The sequence below is a fragment of the Tyto alba genome, unplaced genomic scaffold (genome assembly GCF_018691265.1).
Source record: "Tyto alba isolate M040663 unplaced genomic scaffold, T.alba_DEE_v4.0 Super-Scaffold_38, whole genome shotgun sequence".
Taxonomy (NCBI): Eukaryota; Metazoa; Chordata; class Aves; order Strigiformes; family Tytonidae; genus Tyto; species Tyto alba.
Genome location: NW_024881313.1, coordinates 3,930,051 through 3,944,056, shown reverse-complemented (window position 1 = coordinate 3,944,056; position 14,006 = coordinate 3,930,051). Strand labels below are relative to the sequence as shown.

Sequence of the window (14,006 nt, the reverse complement as noted above, 5' to 3'; positions counted from 1 at the left end):
CTTAGAAAACATTAAAGTAAATGAGAGGATTTGGCTGACATCCCAGTGTCCCACACCATTAACTATTTACTAACATCTAGCTTTATTATTGCAGAGGCTGCAAGCACATGGGATTTCCCTAAAGCATTTGCTAATGTAAAATGAATTGTCAGCTTTAGAGAAACAGTCTAAATAAGAGAGCAGCAGACTCCCCTGTGAGAAGATGTCCAGAGCTTTCCTAAGTTTAGTTCAGTTTTTACTTTGTGAATTCAATTATTTTCCCATCTGTTAATGAGTTATTTTCCTTTGAGTTGTTTAAAAACTCCAATAAAAAGACATTATCTCGTAACAGAGAAAGCAAAAGTAGCCTGATAGCTGTCTTGGAGATCCATGAGAGAGTAGGGGTAAAGTTGTGCTTTAGCCGACTGAGGACTCCATGGATGAGATGGAGCGAGTCACTTAACCTCTCTAAGGCTTTTAAAACACGGGTGGTAATACTGACACCCCACCGAGGGGTTGGGAGGTTAAACGTGTTAGTGCAGGTGAGGGAGTCAGATACCATGGTATAGAGCACCGCTGCAAAACATCCGTATTACCACTTTTAACAGGTGAGGAGAAAACAGCTGCCAGAGAAAACCTCCCAGATTTAAGGATCAGATCAGTGAGGCAGTGGCCCTCCTCTGGACCCTCACAAGCAGGTCCGCGTCTTTCTCACACATTCCACTCAGGACAGCCGAGACCTGTGCTTTGTGTCCCCTGTTAGCTCGGCACCCCAAAAGACTCGCCGGCGGGCAAGAAGAGATATGGGCACCGGGGTAGGTGGGCCGCCTGGCAGCCACAAACCCCCGTCAGAGCCACCCTGTGTCTCTGGAGCTGGGCCTGGGCTGTCCCGTGAGCTTTGGCACCCACGGCCTGCCCCCGGAGGCAGCAGGCCCCCTCAGGGATCAAGGAGGTCTTCACCTGGTCCGTAGGTGTGGTCACCAAGAGGATGGGAACGGAGGGCGATGGAGAAGGAATCCCGGGGTCAGCGGCTTCCCCGGGCAGCTCTTGCTGCGCGTCTGCTCCCGTGGTGCGAAGGCGGCGGTCGTTTCTGAACAGATGCATCAGCGGGGAGAAAGGAAGGGTTTGCTGTCTAATAACCACATGGTTATTACTTTCTGAGCTCTTCCATGGTCCCCATGGTAATGGCCTCTTTGGGGGTCAGATTGCTCTAACAGACATTAATTTTATGGTGCGTTTTACTAATTATTAACCTCCTTATTCTTCTGAGCCAGATTCCTCCCTTCCAAAACACCTGCCAAATGACAGCATGGCCCACACTGCTGTAAGCCATGTGCTCCCATGCCGAGACTATTGTTATTCTACACCACAACCTCTGTAACGTCAGAAATCATTTCATGCTTTTCAGCTACCATTTTGATACACGGGAGCCCAATGAATTATGCTTTCATAGAATGAGGAACGAGTTTTAGTTTTGTGGTAAGTTGCAGAAAACAGAGAGAAATATTGGATCAAGCGTAAAAGTAGAAATCGACTTCTGATAGGTATTATTCTGAAAAAGTGAAATACCTTATCAAGTTGTAGGCTATGTTGCCTCAACTACTACAGAAATTATACTATTATTCTTGTGTTGGTTCCATGAAAGTTTCTTCATATCAAACTTGCCAGAGCGATAGCTTAAGCAGAATAGGGGTTTGGATGTTTCATTCTCTTAGCTGTGCTCCGTTTGTCTTCATTACGGATACATGATTTGCATCCTCTGAAAAAAAAAAGCTATTAACCTCAATTTTAACATACGTTCATTTTCTTTCTTATGTCCCTAGGCAGGGCAGTGAAATCCTGCCAGAGAATGATGCTTGGACAGTTACTAAGATATAGCCCAACAGATTTCAGGGTTAAGAGCTACCTAGTAAGAGTCAGTTGATTATCCCATGTGACATTATTAGTGATGTAATGTCAACCTTTATCATTAATATCTGCCAGAGATGGAGAGATGTTGTTGTTCTGAAAGTGCACTCTGACTGCCCAAAGACCGACTGATACATTCTGAAAACAAAAAGACTCACTAGTTATTCAGGAGAAAATGACCATAAGGGGAAAAAAGAAAATAAAATGTATAGTTACCTTTTTTCTGCCTGTGTAGCAGACCCCACTGAGAAAGTTAAGAAACGAGAATTCTTAAAGATGAATGAAAAAGGAGAGAAATGGGATAAGGAAAGCTTTTGGTGTCTGGAAACGTAAGCAACAGATGTCTGAAGTCCGGAAAGGTGTCATATGTGAGAAAATGAATGGCCTCTGCACTCCGACACATTGCTAAAGTGGCGGCATGCCCAGCGCCGGAGGACGGGAGCAGCTGGCATCCCAAGGCAGCGATCGCCCGGCAGCACCCCGGGGATGCTGGTGGGAATGGGGGCCATGGCTGGCCGGTGGTCCTGCGTGGTGCTGGCCAGTGGTCCTGCGTGGTGCTGGCCAGCGGTCCTGCGTGGTGCTGGCCGGTGGTCCTGCGTGGTACTAGCCAGCGGTCCTGCGCGGCGCTGGCGGCTGCAGCCACAGCAGCTGCCGTAGCCCTGGGACTCCAACCCCCGGTGTGGACAGAGGGCTGGAGGTTTTACCAGCAAACTTATGGAGTTAATACAAGTTGAAATTTTAAAAATCAGTCAGAATTGTGGGGCGGCTTATGTATTTTTAGAAGGTTATTTTTTAAAGACATTTTTCTGTTCCTGCAAGAGAGATTCCCTGACTGTGCAACATAAAGCTGGGAATAAATCTGGCTTTATGCAAAAAGTGTTATCAGATGCACAGAATAATTACACATAAAATTGCCACTTTAATTGACACAAGTCAGCTGGGGGAGGGAACAAGCTCTTCCTTGCAGTTTGTGGTGAGATTCTAGACAGAAAAGCGACCTTGCAAGACGATAGTATCATTTTAATTGAGACAGACAGAGGTGTTAGGCAAACACATGTTAATTGCTGCAATTGAAATTCAGTGCTCAGTCTGACAAAGCACTGAGCACGTCCACTCCCTGGAGTCAAAAGGAAGCACCTTGGAGGTTTGGGCCTTTGCCAGTACAAGAGGGTGAATTTTGAGTCAACAATTCAGGTTTCCAGACTGTTCCAGACTGTGCCGGCGCGGCGGCAGCAACACGAGCAGCAGCAGCGGCTCCGGCTGGGCGCGAGCAATGGGACCTGTCGGTCGGGCTCCCGAGCCCCCCAGCACAATCCAGAGCCCCGTGGCCTGGGCGTCGCAGCGAGGCAGGGAGGCTCTCCAAAAGCTGGCTATTCCCAGTCAGCAGAATGCTCAGCCTGATGCTGGTTCCTGACAGTGGTGTGGGCACGTGTCTCGTCCGCCCAGGAGTCGGAGCACGGACTGTGTGGGGCTGCCCCCACCATGTGCCTTTTCTGTAATGGCATGGGCCAGTCACTCTCAAGAGCAGGACTGATACTCTCCTGCACTTGAAAAAGCATAAATGCATATTTCTTCCATACTTTCATAGCAGTGGGGCTGGATGTGGTGTGCCTCTGCTGCCAAAATCAGGCTGCTGAATAAAAAGTTTAGCATCCAGGGGGGTCAAATGGAAGCACCTGGTAAGGGAAATATCCCTTCTCCATGCAGTGCAGGGATACCAAAATGTAAGTTTGAGTTCAGGTACCTAGCTCCTTTCATTTGCCCCCAGCTGAGGGGCACTGAGGTCTGCTGGCCTTGTGTGATCCCAGTCCGCGGCTTCCCAGCTCCACTCAGCCGCAAAGAGTGCTGCAGCTCCCATCTTCGGAGGTGGTAAAATACGAAACAGAAAAGTCCTAAAATTTCGGAGGCAATTGGAAAAGAAAAAGAGAGGGAGACAAAAACAAGGCCACTACAGTCCTCTGCTTCGATTAAAACAGTTGCTGGGAGAAATTTGACATTTCAGGTTTGAAATAGGTGGTGGCAGAGAAAGTACCTAAGTGAATGTTTTTAATAGCTAACTGTAAGGGGAAAAATATTTTCCCTACTAATATTCAGAGGATCGTTTCAAAAAAAAATCTCCCCTTTGACCACGGTAAGCATTTGCCAGCAGCTAATTTCAGTGGCATCTGGCACAGCTTTTTGCCTTGCGCCTGTTGCAGACCTCGCCGGGGAGCGGGACGAGCGTGCGAGATTTCCCTTCCCTCTGCCGCATCCCCCTGGGTAACCTTCCCCCCCCCTCAGCACCCCCTGCCAAACCTCTTCTTCCCCCCCCAGGTCTCGCCGGCGGCGCAGCAGATGCAGCCCACGCAGACGATACAGCCGCCGCAGCCGACCGGCGGTCGCCGGAGGAGGGTGGTGGACGAAGACCCGGATGAGAGGAGGCGGAAATTTCTGGAAAGGAACCGAGCTGCCGCCACGCGCTGCAGACAGAAGAGGAAGGTCTGGGTGATGTCACTGGAAAAGAAAGCAGAAGAGCTCACCCAGACAAACATGCAGCTTCAGGTGCGAGCCACTGTCTGCGCCCCCGAGGACACAGAGGGGCTCTTTGTGCTCCGAGGGGCTGGCAGTGCCGGCGGGGCCTCGCCGCCCTCGGGGCTGCCCCCGCACAGCACGGGCATAATCAAAGCTGATTAATCAAGATGTGTGTGCTTCAATTAAAGAAATAATTACATCCTAGCAGGATAAGCCAGGAAAAAGCTGTCTTGGGATTTAGAAGCCTTCACTAGATGGAGTTGTATTTATTTTCTTTTTTTGTCACTGCTTTTTGTGGGGATTTTTTTTGGAAGCGCCATTAACGCGGCTGTAAAAGACTTCTTCAGAGCAGGGCGTGTAGCTAAACCCTCCTTCAGAGCCAGAGAGATAGGAGCATAAATAGATCGGTCTACCAGTAAGGAAAATGAACTGGATGGATGAAAATACCCTGAATATAATAAAAGCCTTTCTTACAGGGCTGTCCTTCTTACGGTGGGCGCAGTACTTCTGCCCCATCCAGAGCTGTGCCTGCGTGCTGCCAAGAGCAGAAGGACGGTTTGCATAATGGCAGTCCCCCAAAACAGACCTCCCCAAAACACAGAGGCGTGAGCAGCACCCCGGTGCCGGCTTTGGCGGAGCCGTAGGCGACACGCTGTAGGTGACAGCAGCCCTGCCACCGTGCCCCCGAGCAGGGCAGGCTGCCGTTTGCCCCCACGGGTCTGGCCCCCCCCCCCGGCCTGACGCAGAGAGACAGAGTATTTCCCAAGTGGATTAAAACATTGTCTCAGGCACCCCCGGTGCTGTGAAGTTAGTTCATTTGTCAATGTATGTCACCAAATCTCAAAGCCAAATCGCCTTGAGAGTAAGGTGTAAAATAATGTCACGGACAAATGTTAACATAAACACGAGCACCAAGTGCCATTTTCGCTCAGTTCGTCTGAAATTGTGGAGCAGTTTCTGTGTTCTTGGGTTTAAACTTTGCAGAAGAACCTGGTTTAAGCTTTGTGGCAAACCAAACCCTCTCTTTCTTTTCTAGAATGAGGTTTCCATGCTGAAAAATGAGGTAGCACAGCTGAAACAGTTATTGTTAACACATAAAGACTGTCCGATAACAGCTATGCAGAAAGAATCGCAAGGATATCTAAGTAAGTAGCTGGTATGTTTGCACTGTCTCCACACTCCTCACACGAAAGCAAAGTTCCCAATTCTTCCCTCCAGAACCCCTGGTCGGTCCTGTTATCATTTGAACCTGTCTTCTCAAACATCGCCCGAGCCATCCGATCTCCTGCCCTTATTTATCCAGCCCCGCTCAAAACCAAAAAAGCCCCGGTTTGCGTCCCGCACAGCGGAGCTAGCCTTCCCCACCCCTCCCTTCTGCAAGGAGATGCACACGGATGGACGCTCGCTCCCCCGTGGAGGATCCCGCTTGACCTCACAGCTCCAAACCTGCAAGAGTCCTCCTGGGCACAGCGCTGCCAGCACCTTAAAATAACTCTCAAAAGGAAGGTTAAAAAAGGAAAACATTACAGTCCCCTTCAGCGAAAACGGTACTGTGCCCTGACAGTGGCACAGACCAGGCGTGGCGCAGGTTTTCAAGGTTTGTTAACTCTTTTGTAACTTTACTTTTTTTTTTCCCCAAAAAATCTCATCTAATGGAAATGTTGAACCGATTCTGTCTAGCTGATGAATTTTAAGAGTGTGGCAATTTAGGGACAAATTCTTTGCTTGGCTTTAGAATGGCTCAGAAGAGCCTCAGGGTTAATATTTGCTAGATTGCGGCATTTTCTTAAAATAGAGCCCATTTCTGTCTCCTCTGCATCACTGTGCATCTGTCTCTTTAACAGTACTCTAAGGAAAAAATACATAATTGCATTACATGCCTATCAACTGTTGCTTGAATTAGATTTTCTGTGCTGCAGTGCACTGTACTCCAATTTTGATTCCTGATGGGGCAAATAAAGCATTTAAGCATCCCAACTGATTTTATAGACCTTAAGATATCAGACTTTTTATCCCGACCTTGGTTTCATAATCATTAAGGTCTTGGACTTTTTTCAAGGTCCCAGCTCCTGAAGTCAGGTCGATACCAGAGAAGCTGGCTTAAAAAAAAATATAACAAAAACTGCAAAAGATCAGAAAACAAAGTGTGTTGGATAACTGTGTGCTGTGAAATCCTGGGATTTGTGCATGCCTCAGGTGGTTAGTATTGCTGCTGTAGTGGTACATCCCTTTTCCAGGAGCGCCACCCAGCCCGGGCTTGTAACTCGGATGGAAAAATGAATGTGTGTTGTCTCTGTGCCCTCACCCCCTCCCCAGGTCCCGAGAGCAGTCCTCCCGCGAGCCCGGTCCCAGCTTGCTCCCAGCAGCAAGTCATCCAGCACAACACCATCACGACCTCCTCCTCCGTCAGCGACGTCGTGGGAAGCTCCACGCTCACCCAGCTCGCCAGCCACAGAACAGACATCAACCCCATCCTTTAAAAGCGATTGATCAGAAACTGCTAGGGGAGTGTGGTAGCATATCAAAGTGTCCTCTGTGCTAAGGACATTTGCAACCGTAACTCAAGCCTGGAAGATTCCTCCGTTCTTGAAAGACTCTGGCTTTCATTTTTATAGTTATTAAAATGTCTTTTATACTTAGTTACATAAAAGGGAGTTATGCAATTAATATGCTATCAGCTTGAGAAATGCTTTGGTGCTTTCTCCAGTTTTTTTGGTACCAGTTACTTGTTTATAAACCTAACTGTTTCTGTACATAGTCATGTTTCCTTCTCACCAATCTAGCCTGAAGCCTCAGAAATACAAAGCTGTGTTAAACTGCAGCTTGTTAGCCAACGTGAGGCATGAAAAGTATTAAACAGTCATACATAGGTAACTAGGAGTAATTAGGCTATAAATACAGAGAGAGGGCATCTGCTGACAGCATAATAAAAAATGAGTTAGCATTGTGCTATCAGCAGACCCCATCTTGCATTCAGAGCCTCTTTCAAAGCAGTTATATAGGATGTGGCTATCAGGACAAAATCAAGCCCAAATAACGTGCTCTTTTGTCTAGCCCTCCCCCTTCTCCTCTCTCCCCTACTCTGGCCTTTTTCTCCTCCAGTTATTCTTACACCTTCCTTGTCCGTTCCCAAAACCTTTTCATCCCCAGCTTGTTTGTTTTGTTTTGTTTTGTTTTTTTGGTTTGGTTTTTTTTTTTTTTTTACGGCTTTTTTTTCATTCCAAGGCTTTTTCACTTCCCTCTCTTTTTCTCAAAGAATGGTGAGGAACGAGCAAAAACTTCAAACCCACCTAAAAACTGTCAGCACGGCTGCTGCTTTCACTAGCTCTTCACCCGCGGCTGGGCTGTGTTGAGCGTTTGGCTTTTAAAAAATAGAAATGCTCCTGATTTAGTGTTTTTAATAAACAGAGAAAGGCAAAAGCAGTGCAGCCCCAGGTGAAGCAGGATTGAAAGCCAGCTGTGTTGATGCTAGCAGCCCCATCAGCTTCTGTGGCGCAGCAACACCTGAGAACCACAGCAATTCTTTTGCACTGCCAGTCATTAACATAGAAAAATCCATGTAGTGTATAATAATTTGGAAAAGTTCTGTTCCCTAACCCGACTGCGTTGTTCTAGCAACGACAGCTAACAGCCTCAGGTTTCACGGGCTATAAATGAGAAATAAATCAGCGTAACGGTTCTGACCAGTTGGAAAAATGCCATTTTTAATTCCCAGGGAAAGACCTGCTCTCTGCAGGCATTCCTTTAAGCGTCCGCAGACAGACCCCGAGCTGGCAGACAGCAGTGTAGCTTCACTGACTTTAATGGCACTTAACGCCCGTTTACCGCGGGTAAGGAATTGTCTCATTAGGACGCTAAATAATTTTTAGAAGGCATGCAACCACTAAAAAGCTCTGCAAGAATGGCAAATCCCACTGCACTCTCGATAAAATTCAGTCCTGCAAAGAGGGTCTGGAAAAGAGCCTTATGCCACAATTAAGGTTTTTGTTTGGGTCTGCCCCTCAGCACGACTGATTTGCATCCCCGAGTGGTACCACTGATTGATGGGAAAATCAGACGGAGATGATGCCAGTTAATTACGCTGCCTTGCTGTATATTGGGACCTGATTTTGCTCTCAAATCTGTCAGCGGCAAAACCTCCTGCTGCTTACCCAGGGAGTGGGCTTCGAGCTGGTGATAAACGTTCAGACATTTTGAGGTACGTCTGAAATGGCAAAAGGTAATTCACGTTATTCCCAGCCAGTCCTCTAGCCCTGAACACGCTTTGTTCTGAAGCGAAGCTCTCCTCCTCGAAGACTGTGTCCGGTTTTTAGAGGAGTTGGGGGTTTTGAAAGGGTGGCTCTTCTCCGTGCGGGAGGGAGAGTGGAACAACTGAAGCGTGAGGCACTGCAAGGAGCAGCAGGGCCTGCCTGGGAGGGAAAGCAAAATTCTGAGCATTATTAATTTCCAAATTAGTTCTTATCTTGGTGACTAACTTTCTATCAGTATTCTTTTCTTTAACAGCTCGCTTTCCATTTATGCAAATACATTCAAAAGAAGAAGATTTTTAATGTACAGTGTAAATCTTGACTTGATTATATAGTCTAAGAACCAAAAAAAAAATTACGAAAAAATACAAATATAAAGGATTTTCTATTATATTTTAGACAAACATATACTTTTAAAGTGTTTTAAATACTGAATCTATAATTTTTTTTAACCTCCAGTTGTAATAGCTAAATGGTTTTGCTTCATCATGGCTCCCAAGGGAACTTTTTTCAAATATGCAGTTGAGCAAAATGTTCCAGCTGAGTATCCACTATGTAAAAAAAAAAAAAAAAGCCAAATAAGCATTTCCCCTGTGTCTGAATTTCATCATTCACCATGAAAAAGAAAATGCCATCGCAGGGTTAATTTTAAAAACCTTCCCTCTATATGGGTAGCACTTAAACACATTGAAAAATAAAAATCAAAGTTGTTGGTAATATCAGAATAACCAGTTGAGCTACACTGCACTAGAATTACGGTTTAGCTTCATTTTATTCAGTCTCCTCAATTAAAATATTTAGCTGTTAAACTGAAAGCCTCTACATTAAAAAGAAAAAAAAAAAAAAAAAAAAGAAAAAAAAATACAAAAACCTTGCCTAAGTTTTGTTAAATTCAGCAACTTGACAGTTTGACTGATGTGTATTATATATAGCTCAATTATTTCTTTTTTTAATGCTAACTAGGCAAGCCAACCACACATGTTGGCCTAAATGTGTAATTACAATGAAATGTCTCCTCTCTATACTATTGGCCTTTAGGTATAATCCTTGCTAGTGATGTGGAAATAAGTAAAGGATGAAAAGCTATTTGCTATTGCTTCTTGTAACTCTGTCGCAGGTTCACAGGCCAAGACAACGCGCAGCATATTTCTATCGGCTCTATCATCGGTAAAAGGACCAACCATACCAGGCACCTTATATTATTCATCAGATTCGCTTCCACGTTAAAATGCTCTTGTTTTCCAGGGGGGATGATCCTGCAGCCTTTCCTCCAGCCGCCGGTCCGGCCGGGCTGCCTGAGCAAGGGCTGCGGGACAAGCCCCTGCCCCTCTGTCCCCGGGATGTCGCTCCGCGGCGGGGTCGGTGGCCGCGGCCTCTCCCTAAGCACCTCACTCTAAATGCGCTTCCCGGGCTCTTCCCGTCGAGGAGAAACCCTGCTTTTCCACGAGCTAACACGGGACACCTCTCCGCTCTCCTCCTCCCGCCCGTGGCCGGGCTCCGTGCCCCGGCCTGCCGCCGGCAGACGACCGGGACCGTGTCCCTCGCCCGCTCTCCCGGGCCCGAGCGGGGCGGCGAGCCTCGGCCTCCACCTCCCTCAGGAAGAGGTGTTTCTGTGGACGGCGTCCCTCGCCGCGCGACGTGGGAGGCACGTTGGAAACCTTTCAGCCACGGACAACTGCAATACTTCGATCGGAAAGGAACGATGCCGTGACCCGATTCCCTCATCCCCGGCCCCCCCCCCCCCCCCCCCCCTTTCCCCGAGCCCATTTATGCAAGCCATATTCATAACGCTGCCTGTGGGAGACAAGTAGTTTGTGTGCTATCATGGTGTGTTTTATAAGGACGACGATGATGATGGTGATTTATGGAGAATTTCACACTGTTGGGAGTTAATTCCTGCTACGAAGCTAAATGTCTGCCGCCCATCTTCTGAATAGTGGAAAGTCAATGGTTCAGTGCCTCAGTGCGTGTGGATTTAGTGTGTTAACTGACTCTGTCCTGTTAACTAACAAGCCAGCTATAACTGTTGTTAAATGCCCAACTTTTGAGGATTCATATTTTTTTAAGCGACAATATTTAGTGTTGAAAACTAGCCTTTTAGTTTAGGCAAAATGTGCTTTTTAGCAGCTAATACCTTTTTTAAAAAAAAAGCGTATAGAGTGAATTTATGAAAATTCATGAGGACCAAAGCAATTTTAAAACAGGAATCTATTAATTTAGTATTCACATAGAATTTTATAAAGTATTTATTAATAAATGTTATTTTAACACATTCCATTTGAACAGTATTCTTGTACAGAATCTGTTTGTTTGTTTTTTATAAGTTACAATATTAGTTTGGCAATAAACTAGGTGTTGTCATCTTAATCTTTCAGGGTCTCAAGCAGAAGTCATCCATCTAAGATGGAAAAGCTTGCTGAGGTCAATTGTACAGAAATTCCTAGAATTAAATGTTTTCCTTAAAGCAGCATCTGCTTTTTTTTTTTTTTTTTTTTTTTTTTTGATAACAACAAAACAAGTTATGAACCTTCAGTTGTTTCCTTCGTATTGGAAAATGTGCTCTCTCATTTTAGAAAGCATGGGTCAAGATATAACTGGAAAGCCTGTCTTTTTTTTTTTTTTTTCCTCCTTTTTATTTTTTTAAGGCTGATTTTATACATCACCACAGACGATCTAACCCCATCCTTGTTTCTCTTCTAATATCACATAGTGAGTTGCACTATACTGCCTTATCATTGCCTCTTCTGTCCTCTTACTAAGCAGTGTTCCTTAGATTTAGACCATTGAAACTCCATTATACATCAGAGAAAATTACTGGAGGGGGAAGAAGAGAAAAAAAATTGATCTGTAGACATAAAAACTAAACTGTGCCTATAAAACAAAACCAGTTACAACTAATTAGTATCTTATTTCTACATTTCAATTATTTATATTATTTTAAAATTGCACTTTAGCTCTCACTCTCTTTCTTGCTCTCCCTTGTTGAATCATTTATAAATACTCTTGTAAAACGTTTGCACCAGATACATTTATATGCTTTCACTGGTGGCATATCTACAACTTGTCTCTCACACCTGCCCGAACAGAGAAGCTGAGAACAGCCAGTCTGCAGTGTGACTTAGACTTTACACCCTCTTCATGACAGCATATAAATGTTTTATTATGCAAAGTGTGTGAGGCAGCATCTAAGCTACATTTATAATCTCTCGTCCCGAGAACCAAAGTGTCCTGTATATCGTAAGGTCAGGAGACTGGCTCTGTTGTGCATTGTCATGCACTTTGACTGTTGTCCAACTCACGGTAGCTGTGAAGCTGCAGTGATAACAGTGGCCATACTATGTATTAGATTTCTGAATCAATAAAATATGTTGCCTTATAACTTGACTAGGGACAGCACCTTTAAAAAAAAAAAAAAAGAATAAGAGACTAAAAGCTTCTAAGGACAAAGAAAAGCAATAAAATCTCAAGTGATTTGAACACCAAAAAAAAAAAAAAAAAACCAACAAAACAATGTTCAATTTTCCATCATCTGAAATAATCATCTTACTGAAAAAAGAGACTGTTTACATCCATAACATTGTTCTTTTTTTTTTTTTTTTTTTTTTTTTTCCAGAGCTTACAGTTATCTCAGTTTTATCAGTGGCTTTACATTTAAGAGCTAAATTGCTTACCATTATTGGTTTTCCATAGCTTTCAAAATGACTTTATAGCAAACCCTAAGCTGCATGAGGCCAAAAATGTCAGTGTTCACACACACTCACAGAAAAGATTGATTCTCTAAGTGGAAATCTGATCCTTTCCCAGGCTCTCCTTGGACTGGAATCAATAATTACAACTCGCTATATTTAGACCGATGTGTAATACCTGGGATTCAGGATCTCCAGTTCTGTATTTATGCAAAAATAGTGATGTTGAGTTCCACCTGGTGGAACTGCTCCCGAAGCCCGGGGTAAGGGCATGCCATCTGATGCTGCGAGACTCTTGAGACCCAAATCTCTTTCTTGACTAAAAATCTGTGCGACAGCCTTCTGAATGAAGACTGAAAGCTCCTGGCTCTGCAGAAACTGCAGCAGCGTCGGGAAGCGATGGAGGTGGGAGGGCTGATAGGGCATTTCAAGGGAAATGTTTTCCTTGCTGGAATTTAGGAAATTCCAGATAAATTTTTACCCCACCCCTCGGAGCTGAGATTCCAAAGAGATCCCTGTCAGAGGCAACCTTTACTGTGCTTCCACAAGACAAACTATTTTGCACAAAAGATGTATTCACTCTTCTGAATAATTGCCACTGAGAGTTTTGCCAAGGACTTTATCATTGGGGCCCAAGTGTTTCCCAGCCCATGGCCGTGAGCTCTGCACCCCTCTCTGTAACAGCTCCGTTCAAACACTGGGTAGCACTCATCGGTGAACGTTGCTTGTTTGGACTATTGCCGTTGTCCTAGTTTTAAGGAACTTTTAGCACTGCTTGGAGTAAGCCTAAACTAGCGAAGTTTATATATAAATATATATATATTATATTAAAAAAAGGTGCTGTCACAGTAAGTTTTGGGCTTGAGGTTGTTTGTATCGTATGCAAAGGTTTTGTGTTTGTTTGTCTGTTTGTTTTATTCTGTAAAGCAACCACCTTCCTTACCGGAGGGAGATAATTTTTTTTTTTTTTTTTTTGGTACATAAGTGTAAATACTTGCTGCAGCATTTAATATGTTTAATTTTATGTTAAGCTTTTTGTTGCATTGTGAACCCATTATTGTTACAAATGGACAATGAGTTCATTGAGACTGTTCAACTAGGTCAGATTTTTACCTCTCTTTCTAGCTAGAAGAGACAGGAATTTTGTGCATTTGTACAAATGTTAATAATATCACTGCAATTCCAATATAATAAAGCACTCAAATACAAGTAGTTCCAGTAGTTTGGCTGCGTCTATACCCCAGACATTTTATGGTACAGATAACTCCTGCAATTAAGCCAAGCTACTCTTCAGTTATTTCTATTCTGAGCTGCAGTCCCTCATCACCCCCAAAATCGGAGGAGGACCGGGATGCTGGTCCTGTCGGGCAGTAGGAGCTGTGCAGACCTGACAGCCCACCGTTGCCCTCCTGCAGCTGAGGTGACTTTGCAGGAACAAGTTCTCTGAAGCCTTTCCAAGCGGGGAGGCTGCAAAGCCTCAAACAAAAAGGCTTACGTGGTGGAGCCTGACGCGAGGCCTCCGCATAAGGATGAGACAAGCTGTTATTTTACTTTTCCTTGCAGCTGGAGTGTGCTTATATCAAAATACACTCTATGCTTGTTATCCCGCCAACCTCGCCTCTTGCCAAAAGCTGCCTGGAAATGGATTTCCTGCTGGGCTAATTAGCTCTAATTG

General features: G+C 44.9%; 1 protein-coding gene across 2 annotated transcripts in view; it reads left to right on the top strand.

Moving 5' to 3' along the window:
- CREB5 (cAMP responsive element binding protein 5) overlaps positions 1-13,543 on the top strand; it is a 264,530-nt gene extending 250,987 nt beyond the window's left edge. For both annotated transcript variants that reach the window (XM_032991717.2, XM_032991718.2), the window contains 3 exons: positions 4,201-4,428; positions 5,435-5,543; positions 6,715-13,543. In XM_032991717.2, coding sequence (XP_032847608.1) covers positions 4,201-4,428; positions 5,435-5,543; positions 6,715-6,878 — 501 coding nt within the window. In that variant the 3' untranslated portion in view covers positions 6,879-13,543. The remainder of the gene's footprint in view (positions 1-4,200; positions 4,429-5,434; positions 5,544-6,714) is intronic.
- The last annotated feature ends 463 nt before the right edge of the window (positions 13,544-14,006 follow it).